General features: G+C 35.1%; 1 protein-coding gene across 1 annotated transcript; it reads left to right on the top strand.

Moving 5' to 3' along the window:
- Positions 1 to 22: 22 nt before the first annotated feature.
- LOC129254641 (trafficking protein particle complex subunit 11-like) lies at positions 23 to 26,475 on the top strand. Its single transcript, XM_054893141.2, has 28 exons — positions 23 to 98; positions 209 to 510; positions 3,188 to 3,360; positions 4,146 to 4,216; positions 4,683 to 4,897; positions 5,624 to 5,697; positions 6,587 to 6,683; positions 7,423 to 7,556; positions 8,222 to 8,363; positions 9,228 to 9,398; positions 9,963 to 10,041; positions 10,404 to 10,458; positions 10,865 to 10,945; positions 11,532 to 11,596; positions 12,351 to 12,412; positions 12,746 to 12,963; positions 13,465 to 13,702; positions 14,537 to 14,718; positions 15,368 to 15,493; positions 16,954 to 17,003; positions 17,999 to 18,093; positions 18,899 to 19,093; positions 19,811 to 19,918; positions 20,770 to 20,821; positions 21,088 to 21,196; positions 22,108 to 22,327; positions 23,340 to 23,507; positions 23,845 to 26,475. Exons 2-28 carry the CDS (start codon positions 232 to 234, stop codon positions 23,875 to 23,877), a joined length of 3,492 nt encoding a protein of 1,163 aa, XP_054749116.2. The 5' UTR covers positions 23 to 98; positions 209 to 231; the 3' UTR covers positions 23,878 to 26,475.
- Positions 26,476 to 27,704: the final 1,229 nt, after the last annotated feature.

Genomic DNA, 27,704 nt, shown 5'->3' with positions numbered 1-27,704 from the left:
TGACAAAAAATAATATCCAACCAGAGTAGTAAATAAACAACGCACACACGCCATCTACGACGTCAACTGACGACTGTTTTGCTGATCAAGGAAAGTAGGTGTGTACCTTTTCGTTTTTGTTCTTTATTTCAATTTGTATAAAGTTCATGATGAATTGTTTATATTTTATCACAATTTTGCATATGATTTTATCCCTTTTCCACTTTAGTTTCCTTAGACTGGCTTGTAGAAATGACCGAACCCGATGCCGCAGCTGTCGCTGCAGATGTGCAGCCCACTTCAAGTTCTACGTCGCCCATCGGACGACCATCTCCCGGTCCCGGGAATCTGTCGGCGGAGATCACCTCCAGGCCGTTGGGGCTTGTTGTGCTGACTGGATTGGACGTGACGTATAACGCCATTCACAGAGCAATTTGGGATTCGTTTAGCGCCAACCGTAGACCAGATAGAGTACCACTGAATTTCAAATCACTACCAGCTGACCATGAATATCCAAAGTGTCGGTCAAAGGTAGGCCCACTCGCTTTTTGGTAACCCAGTCCCAGAATCCGACCTGAATCCGACCACTCAAACAAGTTAAACTCAAACTCGGAGTCAAAGTTAAACAGAGGCAAATGCAACCACAAATCATGGCCCTAGGCCGAACATCATCAATCGATATGTCCCGGATCCCCCCCAAAAAAATGAAAGAGGAAAGTAAGCAACTACCTCAATTCGATGGATCTTCGTTTTTCTGTTCGCTCCCCTCAAATCGTGATCCAAATTTTTTTTTTCCCTGAATAAAGTGAGAAAGAAATCTGTACAAAAGTACATGAAAAATGACAAAACATGTATGGATTCGCATGCACAGGAATTGTCTTTGCTTGTAGTATGACAGTGAGTCCAAACTTCGCGCGTGTCCATACTTCGCGGACGGTCATTATCTAAAAAACTAGCCAATATTCTTAAAATCTGACATCATCAACGTGAAAAGCGACCTAAAATTACCCTTTGGTGTAAGTTTCTTTAGGATGAGTTCAGTATTCATGAAAATATTGGCAAAAGATCGGCAAATTTGTCACTGTTGGCGCCCGTTTTGAAGAAATCTGATATTTTCAACAAGCATCACGATATCACCATTTTGCAAGCAGAAATTATCAAAAATGTGAGTTAAATGTGGTACTAACCGATTCTATAGCAATTTGCCGTCAATCTGATATAAATATTTCATTTTTTGAGCTTGAGTTTTTGTTTAAATGTCCACAAAAACTTTGGTCCGCGAAGTTAGGTCACACTTTTTCTGAACGGTTTTCCAGCACAGCGCTCATTCGCCGATCGGAATAGAATTTTGAGATCGCGATACTGGCGAATCCCCTTGACCTACTTTACATTTTCGTCCATGATTTTACAGTTTACGATCTTGCCGTAAATGTGGTAACTATTTCTTGAATTGGTTTTGTATAAATTATGAATATTTTGTGAACAAATTTAAGCCTGATAAATATTTTTGAAAAGTGCGCGAAGTTTGGACACCCCATCATACAGGTATGTGTTTCCTTTATGCAGAGCTCAAAAGCAGGAAATTCACTTGTCTCAATGCCATGCATATGAGTACGAAAATAGATCTTAATAAATGAATTGAACATTGCCAACTGCCTGAGATTAATATACTTCAATCACATCAATAATTGTATAGGCCTTTAATTACTTAAAATTGTACACTTTGTATCATTTGTAAATTGATTAACTGATATATATCTCTATCAGGAATATGTGTAAGGCATGATATTGTGATTGTACTTTTCAGATTATTTGGCAAATCATTCAATAATACTAAAAATGATGGCGTGTTTCACAATGACAATAATCAAATAGCTACATGCATTTTAGAGCAGTTGAAAAAAAAAAAAGAATAGAAGGATGATGTACTCTTTACGAATCAACATTGTATCATAGTGTTCTAATTTTCATCTTCAATATTAAGTAACTCTTTTTCTTTTTTACCTTAGTGATAGTGATGATTTAGACTACTCTACAGAAAGTAATGTCTTTAAAAGCTATTAAAAGGATTCTATTAGCATACAAATTTCAGCAGAGTATAGTAGAACTGAGTACTAAAGAGAGAGAAAGTTGTTGTTTATACTTTATTAAAATCTCTTTTGGAAAGATCTGTCTGATGAGTTCTTTTAAATTCTTGGTGTAAACTGTATGATTGTCATGGAAGAGGTGTTGATGTTGAATTGATCCAACTTTAAAATTGAATTTCTTTATTGCTTAGTAAATAGTTTGCTCACCTGCTTTTTAAATTTCAAATTTTAATACTGAAAGTATAACCAACGTATAATTTTTCTGTATTCCTAATTTCCTATTATACAGTATATTCTTTGAAACTATCATTTTATCATTTGTCTCAGGTCAGTATTTATGTTCTACACATCTAACACTAACCCAGGGAGCTCAGGCTGGCTTCGCGGGCCGGAGCTCGCTGGGTTAATCTAACACATGTATGAAAAAAATGCTGTGAACTTAGTATTCCTTAAACAGGAACTACTCCGGGGGGGGGGGGGGGGCACTTCCATTGACAAGTGGATACCATGCGCGACCATGGGGTCTCGAAAAGCACCCTAAACACGTATTTTCCATATTCTGAAAATGCACCCACTAACAAGTATTGGCGTGTGAAATCCTACCCTTAATAAGTATTGGAAACAAAACGATACTATTGGCAAGTATTCCGTGAATTGAACCCCTAAACAAGTACAGTTTATTTCAATTGTATGTCGCGGACGTCTGTCGTCGGTTTTACCTTTACCTATACATCATTGGGTTTAGTACATGTAGTACAGCCCCACCTCCCACACCTCGCATAAATCGTACTCTAAACAGGTAGTGTTGACGCTTGGGGCAAAAAGTACATCTTTTATAAAACATTTAATTCTTAATTTTTTATACCCTCGCAAATTTGACCCTAAACACGTAGCTTTCCCTTTAAAATAGATAACCTTTTTTCATTATTTTAGTGTTTTTGATACCCTTATTACGTTACGTACGTAACGTGCCCTATCTTGAAAAAGACATCCTTTTTACGTGTTTTTTTGGTCGTGCATGGTATCCACTCGTCAATGTTAGTGGCCCCCCGGGGAACTACTCAGCAGAACGTTTTGCTTTCATTAGATTAACTTGTGTGTGTTTTCATTGGTACATACAGCAAAGGACATCATATGAATGGTACATCCCGAAAGGAATCTTAAAGACGAGCTGGATGAAAAAACATCAAGAAGATATTCCAGGTTTAGTTGTTGTCTTCTACGATCTAGACTGGGATGAACAACAGTGGAAGGAGAAACAAATGGAGTGCGCTACAAGGGTAGAAGTTGTCAGGTATGAATTAATTTTTTTTTAGCATTTAGTGATACACGTTTATGTGCCCAGGCACTGTTTCATAAGGCTGATTCTAATTTATGCACATTTTAATGCATCACTGATGACCCTTTCTTGCATACATGAAAATCAACCTTTTAAGATATGAAGTTTAGTTGTTCACTTGCTTCTGAATGCAAGGTTTGTTATTCTAAAGATTTAATTAGAATTTTAGGTGGTTCACTCACATTACGTTAAAACTTGAAATTTAGGATATCTCATTTTATAGCATAAGAATGGATCAATGACGTGTTTAAGGTAATGAGAGAATCGTAAACAGCTTTATTTTGTCGGTTTATGATATGTCACTTGTAAATGGGAAAGGTCTCTTGTTCTTATCTGTTCAGTCTACATATCTCTTTGTACTGGGTCATTTGTTTGTGTTGAGCTTGAAGGATGCTTACCTAAAAATACAGTTAGTCCTGATTAGTTAATCAATGGTCAGTTTTAGCAGTGAATGTTCACTGGAGGCAAGAATTTCAAACTCATTTATCTGTATTCAAAGAATCCTGACTCATACTATTGCCGATATTAACATTAAATTTGTGTATTACTCTGGTCTATAATTATAACGGTGATATGTGTACGTTTAATTTGATATAAATATATAATGTTTTATATTGGAGTTGGAAGGCTACTCCTGTATCAAAGTATCATTCAATTCTTCCAAGGAACATTGTATAACGGCACATACATACAAGTTTGACATAATTTGCCAATCAAAGTTCTTTTTTTTTTTTCTTCAGGACAAGTCTCCATGGAAGAGGATCTAAAGTAGCTGTTGTTTTGATTCAGAAGAATGCTCCACTTCCCCCAGGTGAATTGATAGGTTGAAGATGAGGGGGGGGGGGGGGGGAAGGAACGAGCCCAACCTACGACAAAATATTTAAAAAATATGGTATTATTTTAGGTAGATCAAAGTTTGCAAAGATATATGTGCAGTAGATATTTATTTATTTGCAAATTTAATTCCATCGATAAGAGATGGGCTGCAATGCAATTTATTGAAGTACCTATTGGCAACCATTATTGGAGTCAGTACCCACACAAGATGTAGCAACATTCTCCACTCTCTTTGGGAGTTGAGAATCTGGCCTTTGTTTTGTGAGACTTTGCTGGAGCTACAAGTGTCACTGTGGACATATATCCATGATTGCATCTATGATTTTATATATTACAACAGGTTATTTATACAATACCCTTTCAGCATTCAATTTCATTTGGTTCCAAATAGAAGACTCAATTGTTAAATATACTTTCTTGGTGTATTTTCTTTATGATAGGAGAAGATGTGGTAGCAGCCGAGAGAGCAGCTGCTCTGTGCGCAGCCTGTGAACTATCAGCCAAGTCTTTGTTTGTATTACCCTGCGTGGATCATCTACTTGGCTATACTATCCGATTAGAGAATGCTTTCTATGAGCTTACGCAGGCTTATTATCATGGTGAAGCCAGAAGAGTCAAAGCGCACAAAGAATTTCTCAATAAGACAACTCATCAGGTATTATAAACTAAGACCTATCTAAACTCTTTTTATAATAATGTAATTTTGAATTGCAGAGAACAAGATGTATTGTTATTGTTTGAATCATATATAAGATAATGGTTGTTTTCCCTTGTTGTATTTGCCAGTCCATATTAATTGTTATTATTATATGAACAAAAATGAGATATCAAAAGCATTGCAATTCTTGACCTGTTGCACACTGACAGATAAAGGTCCTCAGAGCAGAAATATTAAGGTCTCTGAATTTTGTTAAGTGTAAGTCTACGGGCAATCTATATAAACCTGGATGAAATGAATGAATACCCCGACACTTGAACCTTAAGTGATAATAATAAATAAGCCTTAATTGAAGTCTCTTTCCATGCAAGCCAAATTGAAAACTGGCTTTATGGCAATAGAATGTAAAAATTTCAATTGTTCGTTCAAAGAAACATTTCTTTTATATTATTTTTTTTTAATATAATTTTTTAACATATATTTGTACAAAATCAATTTGTGATTAAAGAATGTATATACCAGGGGCCCATTTCATAAAGAGTTTTGAGTACCGTTATGGCATTGTGATTCCCTTAAAGCAGTATCTTGTAGCGAGGTACACCGTTAAAATATATACAAAGAAATTAAGAAGGGCTAGAAAAGGGATTGGGGAAGAAAGAGAAGTAGGTAAAAATAAAAGATCAATGATAATATCTTGCATCCTCTTTCAATTACCTTTTACAGTTGTTGTTTGTAAGACATGCTTTCAAGATTGGATTCTTTAATGAACTTAAGCAGGACACCCACAATGCTCTAAAGTAAGTACTCAAATTTATTAAACAAGATAACTTTATTGTCCTCAGTTCTTAGTGACAAGCATAACTCTCTTCAGAGCTGACTATATCTCTTTAGAGAGATTGTGTGTAATACTCAGTTTATATGTGATGCAAATTAAAATTAAATCTCAAAGCACTTTGGAAATCGAACAAATGAGTATAGCAAACAAAATTATTATATCAATAGAACTGATAGTCTAATGCAAACTGGAAACTGCCCTATGATATATCATATGTTTAATATCTTTGATTTGCCTAAATATGACTTATAAAAAAGAAATTGACTGAAAACTGAATTACAGAAAGGGGACTTATCATGCCTGGGACTTATGCCTTGAACATAGAAAAGTTTCACCCTTTATCTACTTATGCAATATTGAACACACAAATGATTGGTCAGTGTTATGTAGAGATATTGTGGCCCAAAGGAAAAGTCTCTGGATTTTGAATTACTAGTTACTGGGTTCAAATACTTATTTGGTGAGACATTAAACTACATTGGCCATCCTTGACCCAGATGAGGTAGATGGGTACCTGTCAGAAATTATGTCTTTGAAATGAAAGTGCTGCAAAAGGATATAGAGACATTAAATGACCAGTATGCAATATTCTTATTATTCTTGTCATAATCATCATCACCATCATCATCATCATCACCACCACCACCACCATCATCATCATCATCATCATCATCATCATCATCATCATTCTCTTCGTCGTTGTGGTCATCGTCATCGTAGTCATCAACACCATCATCATCATCATTAATTAATTATTATTTGTGTTATTATTTTAATGTTGACAAAAATTAATGTAACTTGTAAGTCTTATATTACTTGATTTGACTACTTGATTTTCTTTATGTTTACAGGCAGTACAAAGCAGCTTATGTTCACCTGACTGAAATCAGAGCACATGACACCAACATGCTGGAGATAAAGACCATTGCAGGGTTCCTCAACTATAAAGTATGTCTTTGTTTATCAAATCCTGTGTAATTTAATTCCATGTAGATCCAATCATTATGCTCTAGATTACCTACCACGTTTCATCACTCTATTGGATATGACTGCCTATATCTGGGTTTAGTAATACTCACCAGTATTGTTATTTCAGACCATTTATCGTTTAAGGGTAGAAATATGATATAAGTAACATTTTAAGGCCGAGGTTGGTGATAGGGTGCAGAATATAACATCACCATGAAAGATAAAGAAATACCAATTAACAATACTGACAAAATTATGAAGTTAATTCACTACAAGAAACACAAAATGGACCAAAATATAACAATGTATTCCAATTCAAGCAATTCTGCAAAGTTGTGAATGTCACATATATTTTTTTGCAGAGAGAGAGAGATACATGTAGATTTGTTTTATATAATTTCATTTTAATGCACTCTTATTCAGTTTACTGGGTTTCGTATTTTTTTAAACAAATCATTCAAACTTCTTAATAACACATAGAAATTAACGATTGTGTTCCAAACCATTAGAATTTACACATTTTCAACAGAAAAGTTATAAATGCATTCCACATTCAGGTACGATAGCATAGTAATTAAGGAAGGGGGGGGGGGTGTACTAAAAAATAAAGCAAGTTCCAAAGTATCAAAAATAATTTTTTATCCCGGCTGTTCCTGAATATTGTACTTAATCTAATCTGATTGTGTTTAAAATGGGTATTATCTTTGTTTCTCTCCAGATTTGCAGACTTTGTTTCTTTCACAACTCACCACTGGATGCTATTAGTCAGTTCCGTAAACATGTTGATCTGTTCAAGAACAAGATCGGCTGTGCAGAACTAGCTTTCGAACATTCAGCTTGGATGTCAAAACAGTAAGTCAGTTATTATTTTCAGACACATTTCCAATTTATTCAATAAAAAGACAATATGTCTTGATTGTTTTATGGTGATAATTTGTGTTAGATGTAAAGATTTCGACAGTGTACATAATCTGTTGTTGATATATCCCCTGACAGGGCATTTATCCCTGTATTATTTCAATTGACAAAGTGCAAAATAATTAGTAGACGAAGGGAGAATTAGACCATCTGGGCATTAGACCAAATAGAATTAGACAAAGTGGGTTTAAGACAAAGTGTAGTGTAGACCAAACAACAATTACACCAAATTGATAGCAGACTAGAGGGCCCGAATTCACAAAGGTGGTTTTTAAACCATCGGTTGAACCCATGGTTTGTGCAGATTTCATGTATAAATTACGCTTATTTACCGCGTATAATAAAAAATGTCCAATGCTGATGCACGTTTTTGTCACAGTACGCCAAATTGACGCCTGTTGCCATGGTTAAGTATGCTATTTTATTAATGACTCCACTGTTTGAAGAATTCAAAACAATGGACTCATGAATAAAATAGCGTAGCACCTTTGTGAATTCAGGCCGAGGAGTTTAGACCATGCTATATTAAGCTACTTCAGAAGTAGACCACTTGTAGACCGAGTGAAAATAAACCCATGTTATCTCTTTTGCATTGGTAGATTCAGTATTTTTGGTGATCTGTTTGATGATGCTATAAAGCTAGGATTGACAGCAATCATGACCCAGCATCCAGGTTTCTACTATCAGCAAGCCGCTAACCATGCCATCGCTAGGAAACAACTCTGCAGAGGACTTTGTCATGTAAGATACCATACATGCAGATATTTCCATGAATTATAAAGTTGTTCAGTAATAGGAAATTTAATTGATGGGTAACTGTACTTTCCACTATTCTGGTGTCAGCAAATTCTGATTCACTATCTATGAAAGCTTTAACCTTTAAACAGTGTTATAAAAGGAGGATTAGAATTTGTTACAGCTAAACTAAAATAGTCATAACAAGGGAGGCGCGATAGCTCTGTCGGTAGGGAGGCGCATTAGCTCAGTCGGTAGAGCGGGGGTTTCTGATCCCAGTGACCCAGGTTCGATTCCCACTTGGTGCGCTAGTGCCCTTTGGTAAGGCATTAATCCTCATTACCAGGCCCCTCAGATAGGACCTTAAGCCTTCGGTCCTCTGGTTGCTTGCTTACAAGCATTCATGCTTTCTTAGCAATCAGGTAAAAAATCACCACCATTTAGCATTCTAGAAAGTCTTTCAAAATTTAGTTAAATTCTTTGTTCATTGTTGCCATATATTTTGTTTAAACCTAGATCTAGTTAGGTTATGTATGCCTAACTGCAATATTGAAATCAAAATTGAAAATTGACCACACTCAAAATCACCAATAGAGATAAGGCCATATATGGGAATGTGCATCAAAACAGCTTGGATAAAGATGCATCATCAGGCAGGAATGCCATGCTTATTTTCCCAAGTTTTCTGCATTTTCACATTTTATACCTGACCTATTTGGCACATAATATTTATTTACACATACAAATATTTGGGTGGTAATTCTATTGGATTCTCTTTGAGATCTGCACCACAGGTGTAATTTTCATAAAGTAGAATTACATTAGGAAATGGCTGCTATTTTTTATTTATTTTTGTTTTGTTTTATCCAGGCTGCATCAAGTATGCCCTCCGGTGATCCCCTAGAAGGTATGCATTATCTAGAGTTCTGGGGTCAACGACCTTGGAGACAGGGTCATCAGAGCATTGACCCTCCTGATCCTCAGAAAGAGAAGGAAGGAATCCTGGCTCTTCAGTATCTAGAATCAACAGTTGATCACTCGGTGAGTGGGTGATTTCAAGTTCGGTGTCGGTGCTGGCATTGGTGTTGGAAGCGGAGTTTAGATTAGATTGCCTTTCTTCACTTCTACACCTAAATCAAATGGAAAGCTCAACACAAAGTGTCTTAGTCTAAGTTTTATCCATAGTGCTGTGCTGATGAAAATATTGTATTATGCATCTTTTGGCATCATGTTGTAAAAAAATGTTCAAAACATTGTTGGGTCATGGCAAATTCTCTACTTTTATGTTAGCTGTAAAATTGCATTTAGATGAAGTTATGTTCTATGAACAAGTTAAATTTCCTAAAATCTTGTACATATATGAAACAATAATAAAATGCTTATTTCATGTGTTTGCCCGTTGATCCATATTTCTGGATCACAATTAGTTGAAGTTGAATCCTGAGCAGCTTTTAAAAAAGGATTTTTCTGCCAAATTTACCAGCCAAATACAAAAGTTTGACAATTATTACATGTTAATTCTTCACCAAGGTTTAATATTTCACTAATTGTAAATTTTGTCCAGATTTTGTGACTGCCTTCTCTTTCTTTTCTTTTACCATGTAGTGGATTATTATTCCTCTTCTAAGCAGTGCTGTAGCTCAGTTCAAGAAATACAAGTCAGCAAGGATGAAGAGATACTTGAGTATGTAATCTAACAATTCATAGTATTTTTCCTGATAACATCAACCATTATACACAATACTTGAATTGGGTCATTGTATTGTAGGATCTTGCTTAAAATATAGTGACTATGTCTAATGTGAACCGTGTGTAGTTTAAGCTTGTCTAAGGCTTTGGTAAAGCTCAATAATGTAAATAAAATTCAAGTAATCTCAAAGATTCCAATCTTACAAAAGTGTAGTGACTGTTGATTTTCATCTCAACCATTGACCCATTGTGAAACGTGGAAAAGCGAAATTCGGATATCTAGCACCCGATCAAGATAAATGTGTATGACATAGTACTACGGTTACATGAATCTAAAATGATTTGTTCTCTTCACAGTGGTTCAGATGGGTGAAGAATACTATCATGCCAAAGATTACAGCAAGGCTCTTACGTAAGTATCTTGAAGTATTTCAATAGTGTGGACATGTCCAAATAAGATCATGACTCTAATGAGGTTTATACATGAAAGTCAGGTTCATATTATTACTATTGATCCATTCTAGACATATTTAAAACTTCATGAAATATAAGCAGACGTAATCTGTTATGATTTCTCCTACCTTCATCTTTATTATGGTTTTCATCAGCTTGAATATCTTAAAACTGCATAAGCTAGCTATATTCATAAATCGTGATTCATAGAACATTGCATACTGTGAAATACAACGTGTTTGTGCATTGAACCCAACTGTGGTCAATAGCCTTCACTCATAATTTCCTAGTACACAAATACAAAAAGCTTGTAATGGCCTGATTTTCTGATTGCTCTGCTTTATCTTTCTATGTTGATTCCTTAGACTTCTTGGACGAGTGACATGGGACTATAGACTGGAGAGATGGTGGCAGCTACTCACGTCTATATTAGTTACATCTCTCAGGTAATGTATCTCCCTTTATTCTCTCCTATTTTAACATCTATTAAGTATTATTCATTTATCAACCAAGATATTTAGATTTCTATAAAAGAGATATATCACTTCAGGGATTTTGATACTTTTTCAGGTTATCAAGTTAAGAGGTCACATATTCATTAAATTAAAAAATTGATTCATAGCACATCTCATCTCTAATTTGGATTTGTTTTATTCCATATGTGTTACATTGCCACTTATAGCTTATTGTTAATTATGCACATATAATAATGACATGTGTTTTAGGCCCAAACTTGTGACAAACAAAAGAATATTGCATTTTTGCCATGAGCCAAGAAGTGTACTACATTTACCCTGCATTTACACTCCCACTCCCTGTTTGGGAATTTCCTCTTATTGAACAATATTATTGGAACAATATGTTTGAAGCTTTTAGAAGTAATTGTAATACTCACAATATTATTTTATGTTTTTAAACATTATTCCAAATCCCAGGATGATTTAGATGGTCCTCTTCGCATCTATGGACAAACAGCACAACATAATACATGTATTTTCTAACTATGTAATATATTTTTATTGTTATCATTAGGTGTGCATACCTTGTAGCAAGCATGGAGGAGTATGTTACAATCAGTCTGGAACTACTTGGAAGATGTATCCTTTGTTGTGAAATCACCCATCTACCAGGGCAGTTTTTCATGAAGTTATGCTTGACCTATCAATTAGGATAAGAAGTGCCCAAATTGTATCCCAAATATTGAAATATTGAACAAATCTGTTCTTTTGATTTCATTCAAATATTTGCAAAATATCAGATGTACAATGAGTATGTTTTTTAACATTAAGAATGGTAATCAAAGCCTAGATAAGCAAAACAACAGTAAGCATGCCCCCACCATCTGTCCAACAATTGGTAATCCGTTAATTTCAACTTAAGCTGGTGCAAGTGAAGCTGAGTTAGAAATAAATTTGTCTTGCCATATTCAGGTTATGTGTAATATTTTGAATGACCTTTATGAAACAACCTTTTATGGGGGTATTTCATTATTCATAGAGCTCTTCATTATAATGTGTAAAGTAGATCAGGTTCTCTCTTTCTGTGGAGAAATTTCATGTATTTTAATGAATTATGATTTATTTATTAATTAATTTATTTGGTCTTCTTTATACAGGGTAGCCCTTCCAATATCGAGTATTGTTCTGCCAAGGGGCCCTGTCTATACAGATAAAAACATTAAAAATATAAGTAAAACCTTGCATAATAATCACATTCACGCATAAACATCCACACACGCACACACACACGCCTACGCAAAGATGAATATATTACATTAAAAAACAACAGAAAACAATGAAAAAATAAAACATAAATAAATATTCGTTCTTGACCAGATTGACAATCACTCAGATTCCCAGAGCCCACCAGATGAGAAGACAAGAGTTCAGATGAACCTTGTTAGGGTTCTCTCAGTAAGTCATTAAATATTTAAGTAACATACAAACAGACAGACAGATGTATAGATATATAGACAGAGATGGATAAATAGATAGATGGGCAGACACACTGACTGACACTTACACAGACAGACATACAAACAGAGACACAGACAGATGGACAACAGACAAACAGAGGTGAATTGTATGTGATAGCAAGGGTTCTTTTGTTTTTTATGAAAAATACCAGCACAACAGATACCAAGGGGATTAAAAAGGGGATCAGGATTAACTCATCCATTTACTAATCCTGTAAATGTATATCAATATTTGATGATGAATTTATAAGAAAATTTTACTTTTTGTCAGAACAATCCTCCTGAACCTGAACATGGGTGTGCCCCTGACGCTGTTGAAAAAGCAAAGGTTCTCTGGAAGAACAAGACCGCTAACCCCTCTGAAGATGAAAGCTCTCGGGTCTTCCCTATCGAGATGAGAAATCTGGTACCATTCGTAGAATGCAAAGCAAAGTTCACCAGTACCAGGTTCACTGCAGACTCACTTGTCAAGATTGAGGTGTATTTACGGTGAGTTGAGAAATATCTTTTTATTACATTTTTTAATGGATTCATTTTTCACATCAATGTAATATCTAACGTAATTTAAAATTGTATGTCAGAAAGCCAGTGCAAATGATTATGTGGTTAAAATTGGGCTATTCAATATATCAAGGATAGCAAGTATGATCATGATTGGATCTATATAGCAACTTTTGCAGCTCCAGGATACAATGTGCTATTTATGGCCTGAAGTAAGTTACATGTAAGATTTATTAAATAGTAGTCGAAAATTTATACAATACAGAGACAAAACGTACTGGGGGAAAAAATAGAATTTATCACACAGGTGAGGAGACTTATAAAAATCATTGATTTTTGAGTGTGTACAGTTTTGTGCAATTTTAGGAGGCTCTTACAATGCATGTAAACGTAATTAGTATTGGTTGTCCCACCGATTCTGTTGCTTTGCCTTATTTCATTATGTCTAACCAAGGCTGAGAAATTCATTGTAAATTGGTTGTCTTTCAGTTCATCTTGCCAGTTTCCTGTTCGCTTCTCACGCTTGTCTGTTAATCTGAGTAACCAAGAGTACAACAGCCACTGTGTGATTGTAGATGGACAACCTTTACAGCTGTCAGGTGATACAGGTCATGTGACCCCACATGATCCTAGCCAGTCAGGTGATCTCTTCCTCAAGCCATGGGAGGTGGCCCGCTACACTTTTCAATTCGTTCCTTTGGCAGATGACATAGGCAAGAAACTAGAGGTAAGTACTATAATGTTTGCCATTGTAAATAGCACTCGAGGTAGTAAATAAAGATGTTCATATTCCAGTCAGTATTTAGAATATGGTTCTTTGGAAGGTCCTTCGTATGTGCAAAATATTCCTCAATTTACATAATAATGACAGTTAGTGTAAATGGACCCCTACAATATCTAAATGTCTTCTTTGATGATTTGTCGGCACAAAATGTTATGTGGAAAGGCACCATATCAGTCACATTGTCATTCATTTGTATTATACATGTGTGCAAGTTGTGCTATTGTTGTGGTGTCATTCCTTCGGGCTAACTTGAGAATTTGTCGAAAAGAGTGTACTCAGCACCATGCATTAATCACAGTATTTCTCTTTCAGTGCGACTTAACCTCTTATAAATAATGCAGTATACCTGGGATCTCTCTATGCTTCCCTGTAAATTGTTGAATGAGTTGAATATATTCACACTCAGTACATGTTATCTAAATTGATCTTACATAAGAGTTTTAGACCCACAAGTGAGATTGGGCCTCTCATGATAATGAAAGTTGATGGTGCAGGTGTTGTGAAATCCACAAATTGTTGTTCTTGTTACTATTGTTATGATTGTTGTTATTATTTCAATTGTTTTTATAGGGGTACATCGTCATGTTTTAGGTGTAAACCGGGGCATAATTGATGACATCTCAGCATTGGTCATGTAGTCATGTATGAAAAACAAAAGTGATGCATGCATACTGCCCACAAAATACGGCTGGTTCTGGTAAAAAAAGAATTAGTTTTACATGGCTAGTCTAACTCAATACTCTGTGAAAATTGTTCTTTTCTGACCCCTTACTATAGATTGCATCAGTGACTCTCGCATTTGGGGATGAGAGTTCTAGGTGTGCTTTGCTTGTATGGGCCGCTGGTGGATATGATGCTGCCTCATTGACCAATCCACTTGAGAGTATTCCAAAGAAAAGAGGACCAGCTAAGCAAGGGGATGTTGACTGGAATGCTGTAAGGGTAGAACCTCATACAAGGTTAGTGTCACATACACTCATGAGATGAATTCCTTAACAAGGATTTGCCTACATTAGCAGGAGGATGTTTCACAAAGATTTAAGTCAGTATTGAAATCACACTTATATCTCCAGTTGCTTTACCTATAGCGCATCACAGCATTGCTCAGATATCGTTTGCGCTTGAGCATGAATTTTATTCAGATTGGCCCATTGTAAAATATGCCACAAGTCCTCTTCTGACCTATTTTGGACTAATTATTTCACATTGTGCAGTGAAAGAGATGGCATGAAGATTTATTCCTTAAAATTGCAATGTTGACAACAGTGCTCCTAAAGCCAAGACAATTAGCATCTTTGTCACTCTGCAGAGTAGATATGCATGCAATGAATTGATTTTATTTTTATTGTTTATGTTGGCTTTCACATAATTCTTGCATATAAGTGTCAGTCTGGAATGACATAAAAATTCATGACTTTGTTTCATTATATCATTTATCAGAATGTATCCAGAGAATCAACTGTTTATTGATACTTATGCATGGAATTATCATGACGCAAATAGAAATTATTCTTATTTATTATAACATTATGCCTGATTATATGAAGAAAAAAAATGGTATTTGAAAATTACAATATTTTCTTCCATTATACTTCATTATTTTTTTAGTATCATGTGCCGTCCCTCAAGAGTGACAATTAAACTTGATCAACAACCCCCTAGTTTGGAGAATGAGATCTACCATGTGCACATTGAAATCAGTAATGAAGAGGACGTGTCCATTTCAGAAACAAGGTGAGATGACACAGATGAAAGTTTGACACTAAGAATAAAGAGAGGAAGGAAAAGACGGTTGGACTGCAGTGTGGAGGGTGGAATTGAAGTGGATTGTAAATTTCAGACTCCATTTCCTACCCTAGGCATCTGAAGGAATTCACGAGCTAATGAAGATTATAAACATTTAGGGTTGTCTATTCAATATGACTTTATTTATTCTGTATGTGTGCTTCACAAATAATTCCCCCTTCTCCTGTCAGTGATGTAGTCGAAATATTTTTTTTGTGCACATGAGGCCTTGTATTGATAGGTACAACAGATCTTAGCAAATTAATTTATTAGGTGTTCTACGGACCATTTCATGAAAGATGTCAGCACTGACAAGTTGTCATAATCCAACATATTAACAGTCAGACACCTGTGCTTCTCATCTGCCCAAACCAAGGAAAGTTGTTAGATCTGACAACTTGTTTACACAAAAATTGTTGTTGGAATACCCACTAAATGTGGTAAGACAAATTGGCATTCTTGGACTTCTGTGCTTATAGGGGAATGAAATCTTAGGAAAAAGTGGGCTTGTGTAGAAACAGAAAAGTCAAAGAAGAAGAACAAAGAAATTTGAGAAAAATTGGACAAATAATGAGAAAGTTATGAGCATTTGAATATTGCAATCACTAATGCTATGGAGATCCTCCCATTGGCAATGCGACAAAGATGTGTGATGTCACATGTGAACAACTTTCCCTTTGATGGACTATGAAATGCCCCCGAAATGTCTCTTTTTGCTCTTTCTTATGGTGATACAAACTCTTTATCCATAATATTTTCTTTGAAAATCTGTAGTACATGCCCTCCTATAGACAGAATAAGTGATCTACCGATAGATGTGATAAAAGAGGCAGTTTAAGTGAAATATAAACTAAAGTAATGGGAGAGTTGTTCACAAGTGACATCACACATCTTTGTCGCATTGCCAATGTGAGGATCTTCATAGCATTGGTGATCGCAATATTCAAATGCTCATAACTTTCTCATTATTGGTCTAATTTTTCTCAAACTTTCGTTGATCTGTCTCTTTGATTTTTCTGTTTTCACACAAGCTTTCTTGTTCCAAAGGTTTTATTTTCCTTTAAAAATTAAGAAACAATTGACCACAGTTGCACAGAATAATGAAAGAATGATTTCATAACATGTTATGTGCCATATTATGTATAACATTTTTATTTTGCAGTTCTGGACAAAAAGTTTTGTTCCAACTTTCCAAAGAATTTTTGGTTAGCCCCCAGTCATGTGGTATTTTAATCTTGATGACAAAAAAGTTTCCTGCCTCAGCAAAGTTTTGCCACCTCATATCCTTTTATATGTTATCCACATGTTTTGCTTAACTTTTGTTTTTTTCTATTTGTATATTATGCCAGGATATTAGCATAGACTCATACATGATAATTTTCTTTATTTAAAAAAAAAATCTAATTTAGTTTGACTATGGGGCTATCTGAGGGACAGGAAGTTGGCATTGAGGAGAGCAGTAAGTATTAAATGATGGTGATGATGATGACGATGATGATGATGGTGATGATGATGATTATGATGATGATGATGACGACGACATGATGATGATGATGATGATGATGATGATGATGGTGATGATGATGATGATGATGATGATGGTGATGCTGATGATGATGGTGATGCTGATGGTGGTGGTAATGACGATGATAATGCTCCTGCTGCTGATGATGGGGATGGAAATTGTGGTGACGATGGTGGGGATGATGATGATCAAGGATGCCAGAGTTCCGGCTAGAGCGGGAATCTTTCATTTTTTTTACCGCAATTTCTGGCTGGTCCAGTTTCCTCAAGTCAGAGAGAACAGTCACCAGCCAGATACATCCGTTCAGAGAGCAATGCATGGGATATGCAACCCGGAAGCATTATGCTCGGACCTCAAATGAAGGCCTGCTGCTAGCATGGCGTCAACTTGATTTCTGTTCAAATTCAGTGTGGTAGACTTTCCTTTTTTTTTCTTGTATGATTGGTCATTTTGAAGATACAATCCTAAATTTGCAAGAACGTTAGGTCTAAATTTTGCAAGCTCAGAAAAAACCCACAGATTTCTTCATTTTTTAGCGATCCCGCTTCTTAAATTTGAGCTAAGCTGCCGTGTGCTCTGGAAATATGGCGCAGATACTGCATTTTTAAGATAAAAATTTGACTTTTCAAAGGAGATTTTGGACTGGAAATCGGGACTTTCATGGGATGAGTGATAGTACCTGTGTATGTTTGGTGTGTGTTGTGCACTGTGGTGATTGACTGTGCTGCACTTATGGAATGAGTTTGTTGTGTCATATGGAGGCACATGTCGAATTCCTGGCGTGTTAATCTATCTACCTTAAGACTTTGTTCCGTAGTTGAGGAACTTACTGCATGTTGAAATACTCTGCCTGTATGATATTGTAGATATGGTAAGTTTTAATCTTATTAAATCTATAATCAATTTTATTTCTTTTATTTTCTTTGTAGCTGAAGTGAGCCAGAAAGCAGAGCTTCTTCTTGATGGCAAACAACCATCTCGTCTGAAAGGAATCAATCTTGGTGTCATGGAAGCCAAGTCTAAAGTAAGTTGCTTATCATTGTTCCTGCTAATGAAAGGGGGTGGAAAATAGACAGGCAAAGGTGTTTGTAAAGAATGGGCCAAATTTTATCTGCCCTTTAATGGTAAAGAAATCAATTGATACATCAATGAAATGTGAGTTAATGATTTCAGTGTTTTTTGAAGTATGGAAGTAAATGCTCCATTAAAGGCAGTTAGTAGCTTTGTCCAGGATTAAAAATCAAAATCCCAGATTCAGCTGCTGATTCTTTAAATTCAGCATAATTACAATCCTTTAGGTCAGACAGGAATGGGTTGAGCTTTATAGACCAAGCGGTCAGATAGTCATTAAAACCTCTATGATTTGATGGTAGGATGCCACCATACCATTGAGATTCTTTAAGCAGGTATGATGTCTTTGCCTCGCATGCTGCTGCTCTGGGCCACTCACATGGTCTGCCCTCTGCATGCCAGTAAGCATGACATGTGGGGAACCTCTAATGTTTGTTGCCTTTTTAGGTGATTGATAACTTCCATAGCCACCAACCTATTCCTATTTGGAAGATTGTTATTCTTGACTTCCTGAATGTATGATTTTCTAAAGAATACGACTTCAGTAAAGATTCCTACTTTTTACTTCATTCACTCTGATCTCTGGTCTCAAAAGTTTGGCAACTATGAACTTTTATTCCCTCTAAAAAAAAAAGATTTCTTGATGATACTGTATGGTATGGTATGGTATGGTATACCTCTTATTCTGTCAGGAGCGATGTTTTTTCTGTATTAAATATGGATATAGTAAAAAGAATCTGGTTCTTGAATCAATACAGATTGAACAAGACTTGTTCATCCGTTGTACCAAGCTGGATGCTCGAAGTATCAGTGTTAGAGTGTCTTACAAGGTGGAGGTCAACTTTGGGTCATCAGAGAGGTCAAAGGTCACATGTACATGTTACCAAGACCAAGCATTTAGACTAGAGACTGTGACTCCTTTTGATGTGAAAATCAGGATGGCTTCTCTTAAGGTATGAAAATGTTTTTTTTTCTTCATTTCATGCTAGGGATTTTAATACTCTACACTTACTTTTCACTATTGATTTATTTATCATTAATATTCTTTGAGGGTACTGATTGAAGACATTCTAAAAAAATGTTGACTTGCATTATGTTTAGAGCAAATAAGTCTGTTCTTTTCACGTGCAGCTTTGACAATTTACATAAATAGAAAGTTTGGCAGTGTAAGGCATATGTACTTGTAGAAAATATAACCACCCAAAAGTTCAGCTATTACAAAGTATTTTGGAAGGGTATATAAAAACCAACTGATAGTTTATAGTTTCAATGAAGTATAGGTTAATTGTTGTGATTGTAGTTACGAAAGTTATAAGTTGTTTGATCTGAGATCAAATGTGGACAATTTATGAATCAAAACTCAATTTTTATTTTTGCAAGCGGGTAAAACAAACAAACTTAAGAGAGGGAGGAGAATCCCTCACTCAACAAAAAATATTGACTTCAATTGAGCCTTATCTCACGCCGGGTGTCTTTTCAAACATCAAGTGAAAGGAGATCACTTTACAACTGATTTTAGCCTTCCAAGTATTCATCAACACAGACCTTGCCTCTGTGGTCTTTCAAAACCAGATATATTTGCTGCCTGGGTCTATCCTATAGAAGCATTGCAGCAAAAAAATTATTGTAAAATTTGATTTTGGATTCATAAATTGCGTTTTTTGTTTCAGTTTGAATCTGTAGATCAAGTCCACCCAGATCATCCATTCCTCCTTATGACTGATATCAAGTGTTTATCACCATGGCCGATCACTATCAAAGACAGTACTCTCATATTGGTGAGTTTAATCAAGAGGTGTCTTACAAGTACCCATGTTAGAGGAATTACATCAAAAGGCTGTGTATTATTGTTTTTATGGTATCACGTGGCACAGGTGTTCTATATGATTGTATATCATTCATCCTGACATCTTCTGGGAACTCATACTTGGTCTAAATAATTATTTGATCAAATTACACATGGTCTAAATTCAATGGAGAGTTACTTGTAGTACTGCTTTAATAACAGTATCCATCCCAACAATTGCCATATACAAATGAAGAGCGGGTGATCACACACACACTCACATTTTATTTTGTTTGAAATATCAAGTTTGTCAAATGTTCTTGATTTATTCATAAAGAGTCTCCCGTTTATTACAATAACAGTGAATTGCAATAAAGCTATGATGACATAGAGGCCCTTTTGCTTCTTAATTCTCAGAAAAATCTATATTTCAATGATATGTAGTGATCAGTATTAAACACAGGCATCTGACTTTAATGATTTGATACATCAAACCCCTCACTGAGTTGCCAAATCCCTATTAAGGTTATGCAACATCAGCACAAAAGTTGTTTATGTGAAATGCTAATTGTCATCTTCCAAAGCATAACTAAACATGCTTTGGCACACACGTGTATAGAAGGTCCACCTATCTTTAAAATGCCACAAGTTTAGTTCCCCTTTAATAATTTTCCCATTAAAACATCTTTGACAGGAACTTGTCCATAAAGACCATCTGCTTAGAAACCTCTTTTCTTGTCTCCCTTTGGTGGTTAATATAGATGGGTTTAACTCTGTGATTATATTAGAATGTATGCTATATGCAGCATGTTTACATTTAATTCTGTTTCCTGTCTGTGATAGAATGATCATGTACGAGCAACAGATGAAAACCAAGCATCTCAAGTAGCCAGAGGTAAGTATCCAGATGTCCATTGAATCATTCTATCTTGATTAAAATCTTTAAAATGGTCCATCTGATAGTTTTGCATATTAGAGATAAAATTTCATCTTTACACCAATCTCTCTAACAGAGACAATAGAATTCTGTAATTGTACAGAATCTTTTTGTTTTTCTGTCATAATTACTGTTGTATTGTATATTGCCTTTCATATATCATTATCAGCATATCATTATTACCTTTATATCACCATTGTTATCTTTCTATCACCATTGTTTAGTTACATTGAAGACATCAGAGAATGCTACTGAGTGTATTTGTATGGAATCGCAACCGGATACTGCTCATGGTCTTATCTCTCTTGGTAGCTATGCCATTGAATGGAAAAGGTAATCATCATGTTACATCATATACGTAAAGATACGGCCTTTAAGTGGTGCATCGAAATTGCATATTTTTTGTCTGCTTGATTTGCTTGTGCAATATCGAAGCATGGTACAAGATATTCCACTTGTAAGGGGCAATATTGGCTAGCTCTTGGAATATTTCTGAGCCATCCAATATAGTAAAATTATTAAATTGTAGATTTGGGGGGTTTTGAGTTACAATGTAAATCATAAGTCTCATTTAAACATGATGCTACAAAGCTCTGCAACGTTTTATATAAAGATCATGTCTTTGTGTGTAAAATAACATGAAAGCTCTTTGTTTGATCCCAAGTTTGTTATGAAAAGGACAATTTTTTTTTTAAGGTAAGGCAAATATTTGTTTAAACTAACAATGTCCTGTATCAAGACACAGTGATTCTCTCCACTTCCCTTCCCCATCCTTTTCTCTCATTCTCATTTTCTTATTGCGCTAAATTCTTGAAGTTTTGGTAAACATTTATTTCCATAATTTAACTTTTAACTTATTATGAATGGTTAGATCAGAAGAAGATAAATGGAGATAATTAAGCATGAATAAACCAAAAATTACCATGTTAGTCAATATTGGTTTAGTTTAGTTTAGTTGACTCAATCAACCTCCTGGTAAGAAAAGCAATACGATACAAATTGGCAAGAATGACAATGTACATGTAATACTAACACATGCAATGGATACTATGTACCACTAGGGGACTTTCTGAAGACATTGTATCACTTTAAACCTCCCCTCCCCCCCCCATCATTCATGATTGCTGAAAAGCACTATATATTAGGCAAACTTTTAGAATTTGATGAAATGTTTTACTATTTGACTAAGTTAAAATCCATAAAGAACGACTAATCAACCACGTGATTATTTCTTTTCTATTCAGAGCCAATCTGAAGCTACCGGCTGTAAAGACTATTCTACCTCTCCCTGAGGTAACGTTACAACAGCTACCCATCTACATCAGCTCGGATCTCCCTCCGTTTGGTCTCGTCAGGGCCCCTCTTCTGGCTCAGTACCAGATCTCCAATAAGACTTCTATTGTTCAATCAGTAGAAGCATGTATGGAACCGAGTGATGCATTCATGTACTCTGGCCACAAACAGGTGAGTCCCACAAGGTTATCTCATGATACCTGCATTGTTCAGTCACAACAGAACACTTTGTAATATAGATATGAAATTATTACCTCTTGCTGCTTACCAATCCTGTAACCCTTATTAGGCTTTTCACACATCAATTTTTGTGGTACAAAGCCACTCTAGTAGCACCTTTTTAAAGCTTCAGTACAGGAGTAACTCTCAGATTCACACTTTAAATTTCCGAGGAGGGTTAGCACTGCATTTAGTCCAGGCTTATCTGACTCGAGACAAAATCGGGGTTATCCTCCCAATTGTTGGTGCTAACACCTTAATTGCATTGCTAAGCATTGAGGGCTAGACTGCCTATGCCAGGTGAGCAGAGGCAACTGCATGTCTACCAATGAAACAGCAGGAAATGATGTATTCATAATCAACCTGGCATTAGCTGGCTGACCAATGCCAGATGTAAAAAACAACAAGAATGTGTACTTCTTCCCACACTGTGCATATGCTTACTTTAGTCCAGGGTTATAAATTTTTGGTGTGAACACTATAATTTCTTGCCATGGGCTAGGCTGCTAATACAAGACCAAAGTTTGAAGTGTCAAACACAATTCAGAGGTTCCGGGGATAAGTTTAGTCCGGTACTCTGTTCAGTTTAGACCAGAGCTTAGCTTGATACAGGACTAAAAATTTTAGGTTTGAAAAGTTGAGTTAGGGATGCTGCTGAAAACATTGTCATACCAAAGTCCCTCCCCCATCTCTCATGGTTGTATGCAAACACCTAATATTTGGTAAATTTACATTCCTGTCCAAACCATTACTAGTATATCTTCATTCAAACCTTAGACTCTTGGGGTATTTTTGTATGGTAACAAAGATAAGACCCCAATTATTCAGATAGAGCTACATGTATATTTCCATAATATGAATCATGATTTTGCATCAAGAGTGATATGTTACAACTTAGAGGAATGTAAATATTATCATGTCGTGCTCAGGAATGTCATTCTCTCTCTCCTTACGTCACCTTTAGATATTCTTCCGGATCTTGCCATCTGGCCAGCAGACACTGAGCTACAACCTTTATCCCCTGGTACCTGGCTATGTCAAACTACCAAAGTTGAAGCTGAAAGTTCCCTATTCACCATCATTCAGAGAGGACTTTGTGTCAAAGATACTACCAACACACATCTTCATCAAGGTCAGTTTAAGCAGAGATTGTAAAAACGTATATATGATATAATTTGATGCATAGCTAAATCATTGCACCTGGGTTTTATTTGGTAAAGATCTATCAACATAATACCCCTGTGTTAGCTTTGACAAATGCATGGCTTGGTTATTGAACTTAGTACTTTGAAGTCAGAACTCAATCACCGCATATAAGTATAGGATGGCAAATTTAGATTGATGTCTTTCCAATTAAGTTCCTCGGCTTATAGTTTTATCCTCATAAAACTACCAATAGGATCCAAATATTTTCTTGCACTTATTGTTCTTCTTGTTTCTTCTCTATTTCTTTTTTTTGCAATTCTTAGCCTCAAGGCAAAGATCTGGCTGTTGCGAGTTAGTCTTTGCCATTGCACAACACAAGAGATGGAATACAAAGCTGCTCTGGAGGTGAACATCAAAGCCTGTCAAGTGTCAGCTTATTTCACGGGGAATTTGATACCAGGATGTTTGCCATGTAAGAGGTGTTGCCTATCAGATCAAGCATTTAGACAAATAGGTGGTATGTGATGTTATATATATTTCATCCCTGGCCTCGTACTTTCTCTGGCCTGACAATGTCTGAATAAGGCAGGGGAATTTATGTGGTGTGACAGCATATATTTGCTGAGTCCTAAAAATGCAGCTGTACGACAGCTTTTTCAAGTGCTTTTCAAAGAGTCAGAGGTCAACAAAATAAGATCCTCTCTACAAGAAAGCTCAAAACAGTGTACCTCTCAGCGTTGACTGACAAAGTATCAGAAAACTGTGGTAAGAACTTGTGCTCCATGTGTTAATGAGTCCAATAATACATTCAATGCCAGGTTTGGGAAGTACATATAGAGTGGATGTCTAGTGAACTTGTATTATCTTGTATATGATATGAGTGCTTATTGAATATGTATTAAAATGATTAATTATTCAACAAAAAAATTATCTGACAATGATATAGTGAGATAACCCATGATTGTTTGAAGATTAGGTATTTTGTGCAATAAGCTTAACACTTAAGTATTTTTTCACCCAACTATCCTTCAGTGAAATACAAACAGGTAGGATATTGGTTGTGGATTGTTTCTATTTCTGCATTCAACAAATTTATTTCAGGATTTAAATATCATCATTGGTGGACCATGACCCGGAGGAGACAATTGATTGGAGGGGCACTGTATTGTTTGTGAACAATGCTGTGCCCCTTCAATGCTTTGTCTCCTCCGGGTCACGGTCCGCCACTGAATATCAGTATCTTTGTTATTTTCTCATTCATAAAATTGATGATTGTTGATACAAATTAATATAAGCTAAATTTATTGTTAGATTTTGTGATTGAAACTACTCTGGCTAAAGAGTACTGAAGTGTGATGCTACCAAAAAAAAAATTTAACATTTAGAGTCAGGTAAATGTTTTCCATCATGTTCATCCAATATATGAAAAGTGAAATAAATGTATTAAAACTCTAGCATCGATTGCAGAAATTATGTCATTATTCTATACAAGATGAAAAAAAGGCCAAGCATGGGGAAATTTAACATGTAATAAATTCTCGTTAATTCAATGAATCATTTGTTTTAATGCAAAGTGTTTTATGCTTTATAACTGTAATGAAATGCCTGTGATTTGTTTTAGAATTACTGAACTATTAGTATATTTCTTTAACAAAAAATTCAAATTGCAGAATGTGAACTGAATTAAACTTTGTCTCTTTATAAAGTGTGAGTAATATAATGTAGTATTTGTCATGTCTATTGATGTCATTGGATATAGAAGTATACATTACTGCTATTAACCATTGCATTGTGGAATAGATTTATATGGGTGTGATATTGTTTCAAATCTAATTTGAATTCACCTACTCCAATAGTTCCCTGTGAATACATTATATTTTGGGAACCCAAATGTGATTTATTACAGTTTCTATTTTTTTGCAATTTATTAGTGAAGCAAAGGCAGCTGCAGAACCAAGATGCTTTAGGTTTTTTTTTTCCTCATTGACACTAAAACTAACATTCAGTTGCAAAAATGAATTTTGGGATTCTATTACGTGTGAATAAGCAGATTCTAAGCTGGAAAAAGATATATAACTTGTCAAATTGATCAACAATAAACCACAAAAGAAAGAGAATATCAGTGAGAGCTACAAAGAATAAGGAGAAAACAAGGTTTGTAGTTGAGAGCTCGCTCAAGCATTAGATATGCATACTGTGCAATTTCAGGGTAAACTTCCAAGCAGTTTAGAAAAATATTTTATTTTACCACTTAAATTTTTATATTTTGAAGAAGAAAAATTACTATTTCAGGTAAGCTAATTTTCAAAAAATTACATTTTGAAGACCAAATTACCATTTTGACTATCTATAGAGAATCTTGCTCGGTGACTTGTCATTGGTTTTGAGATGTAAGTCACATATAATCAAACTAGTTGAAACCCATTTTGCAAATATGGGTTTTTTCCAGGAGGCAATTCCATAGATAATCAACTATTTTCTATTCTTTTTTTTCTTCACTTCATGACATGCTCAAGTCAAGATAATTCCAGAACAGTTTTTTTAATAGAAAATAAGGACAACCATTTCAACAGGGTCTCATGTAAAGGGAGTCTGACAAACTTACTTAACCCAATTTCCTAGTAATAAATGACGACTACAACTGTTTATTTGGTTAGGATTAAAAATTCCATAATACATCAACATAATGATACTATTATAATTTTCTTCTAAAGTAATCATATCATGCTTTTAACTATGTCTGTGTACTTTCAAAGAATTTTGATATTATTACGGTATTATTATAGCATTCCTATGTAGACCCATATCAAAGAGGATGTGATCAGTAAAGATAGATATTTTGTCTCTTATGAGAATGAGTATTAATGTACTTTATACAAAAGTATATATATATATTGTACAGATACAGTTAGCATCTTATTGGAAACAAAAATAAATCATCCATATAAATTTAATGAGAAATATATGATTGGCTTTCTTTATTATATCGTCATCAACTTAATACTATGTTATAAATTGTGTATTATTGAGTATCAAAGTATGACGTCATCCTATTTCTCTATTTTTGGTGTATTTGAGTGTTTTGAAAACCATATTTCTGAACTGCATGATAAAAAACCTCAACGCACCAAACTTGGTTAGGATCGGTCCATGGGGGCACAGGGTATTGCCAAATGAATACCTAATTATAGGCCTCACTGAAATCAGTTGATCATTATTCTGGTTCCTTATATTTAGAATCGGACCACTGATAGATTTATTCCAATGGGGCAATGCAACTATTCATAAAGACATACCTTCAGCCCCATATATGGAATGATTCCCTCCAAATTTGGTGTGTTGAGGTTTTCATCATGCTCAACTAAGATAAGTCTCAAACAGTGCTGAAAATTAATGAAAAAAAAAATGTGACTTCATATGGGGAATCCAACCTTGCAACCTTGGTATAAAATTGTTTTGTGTGAAAGCAAAAAACCTGTTATGAAAATTTGAAAGAAATCGGAATATAAGGAAGTTATAAGTGTTTGGAAAAAAAGGGATCATTAAGACTATGTAAATTTCAAATTGGTATCTTTTTTAATAACTTCTTACTAGTGATAAGGAGAACTTTTTCAATTCATAATGTGCCCGGATCATGTGCAGTTGATTATCATGATTTTGTGGTTATCTCCTTAGCACTTTTCTCCCAAGGCAGGAATTAATGTAACAAGGAAAGTATATTTTAATAAGTCTTCATAAAATAATGAAAAATTGTATCTTTGTCTAAGTAATTTTGAAAAAGCGACATTTCAGCCATACTGTGTACTGGAGCAAGTTGTGTAGTTGTCTCTACCTACATCACAATAACAACACAAATGTGGCCAATTTGAAGTTTCTATAGGTATAGAGAGTTAACTTCCTACAATTTAGTAATAATTATCATAGGTTTTGTATAAAACCTATTAAAATGCATGAACTTGGATGAAAATTTCTGGACGTATTTGTCTGTAGCTTCTTGATATCCAATCCCTAAATTTGTAAGATAAATGCTCAGAGGATACCAAAATATCTGACAGAGGGCGCTAGATATGTTTGATTTCAATATCAAACTTTCACAGAGAATCGCCAGTTGGAAAAAAAAGGGATTGAAAGACAAATACATGTTTTCATAAGATTTTAATGTCAGGTAAAGTTCACCTTAATG

Source organism: Lytechinus pictus, chromosome 2 (genome assembly GCF_037042905.1).
Source record: "Lytechinus pictus isolate F3 Inbred chromosome 2, Lp3.0, whole genome shotgun sequence".
Taxonomy (NCBI): domain Eukaryota; kingdom Metazoa; phylum Echinodermata; class Echinoidea; order Temnopleuroida; family Toxopneustidae; genus Lytechinus; species Lytechinus pictus.
This window is presented reverse-complemented; position numbering and strand designations above follow the sequence as displayed.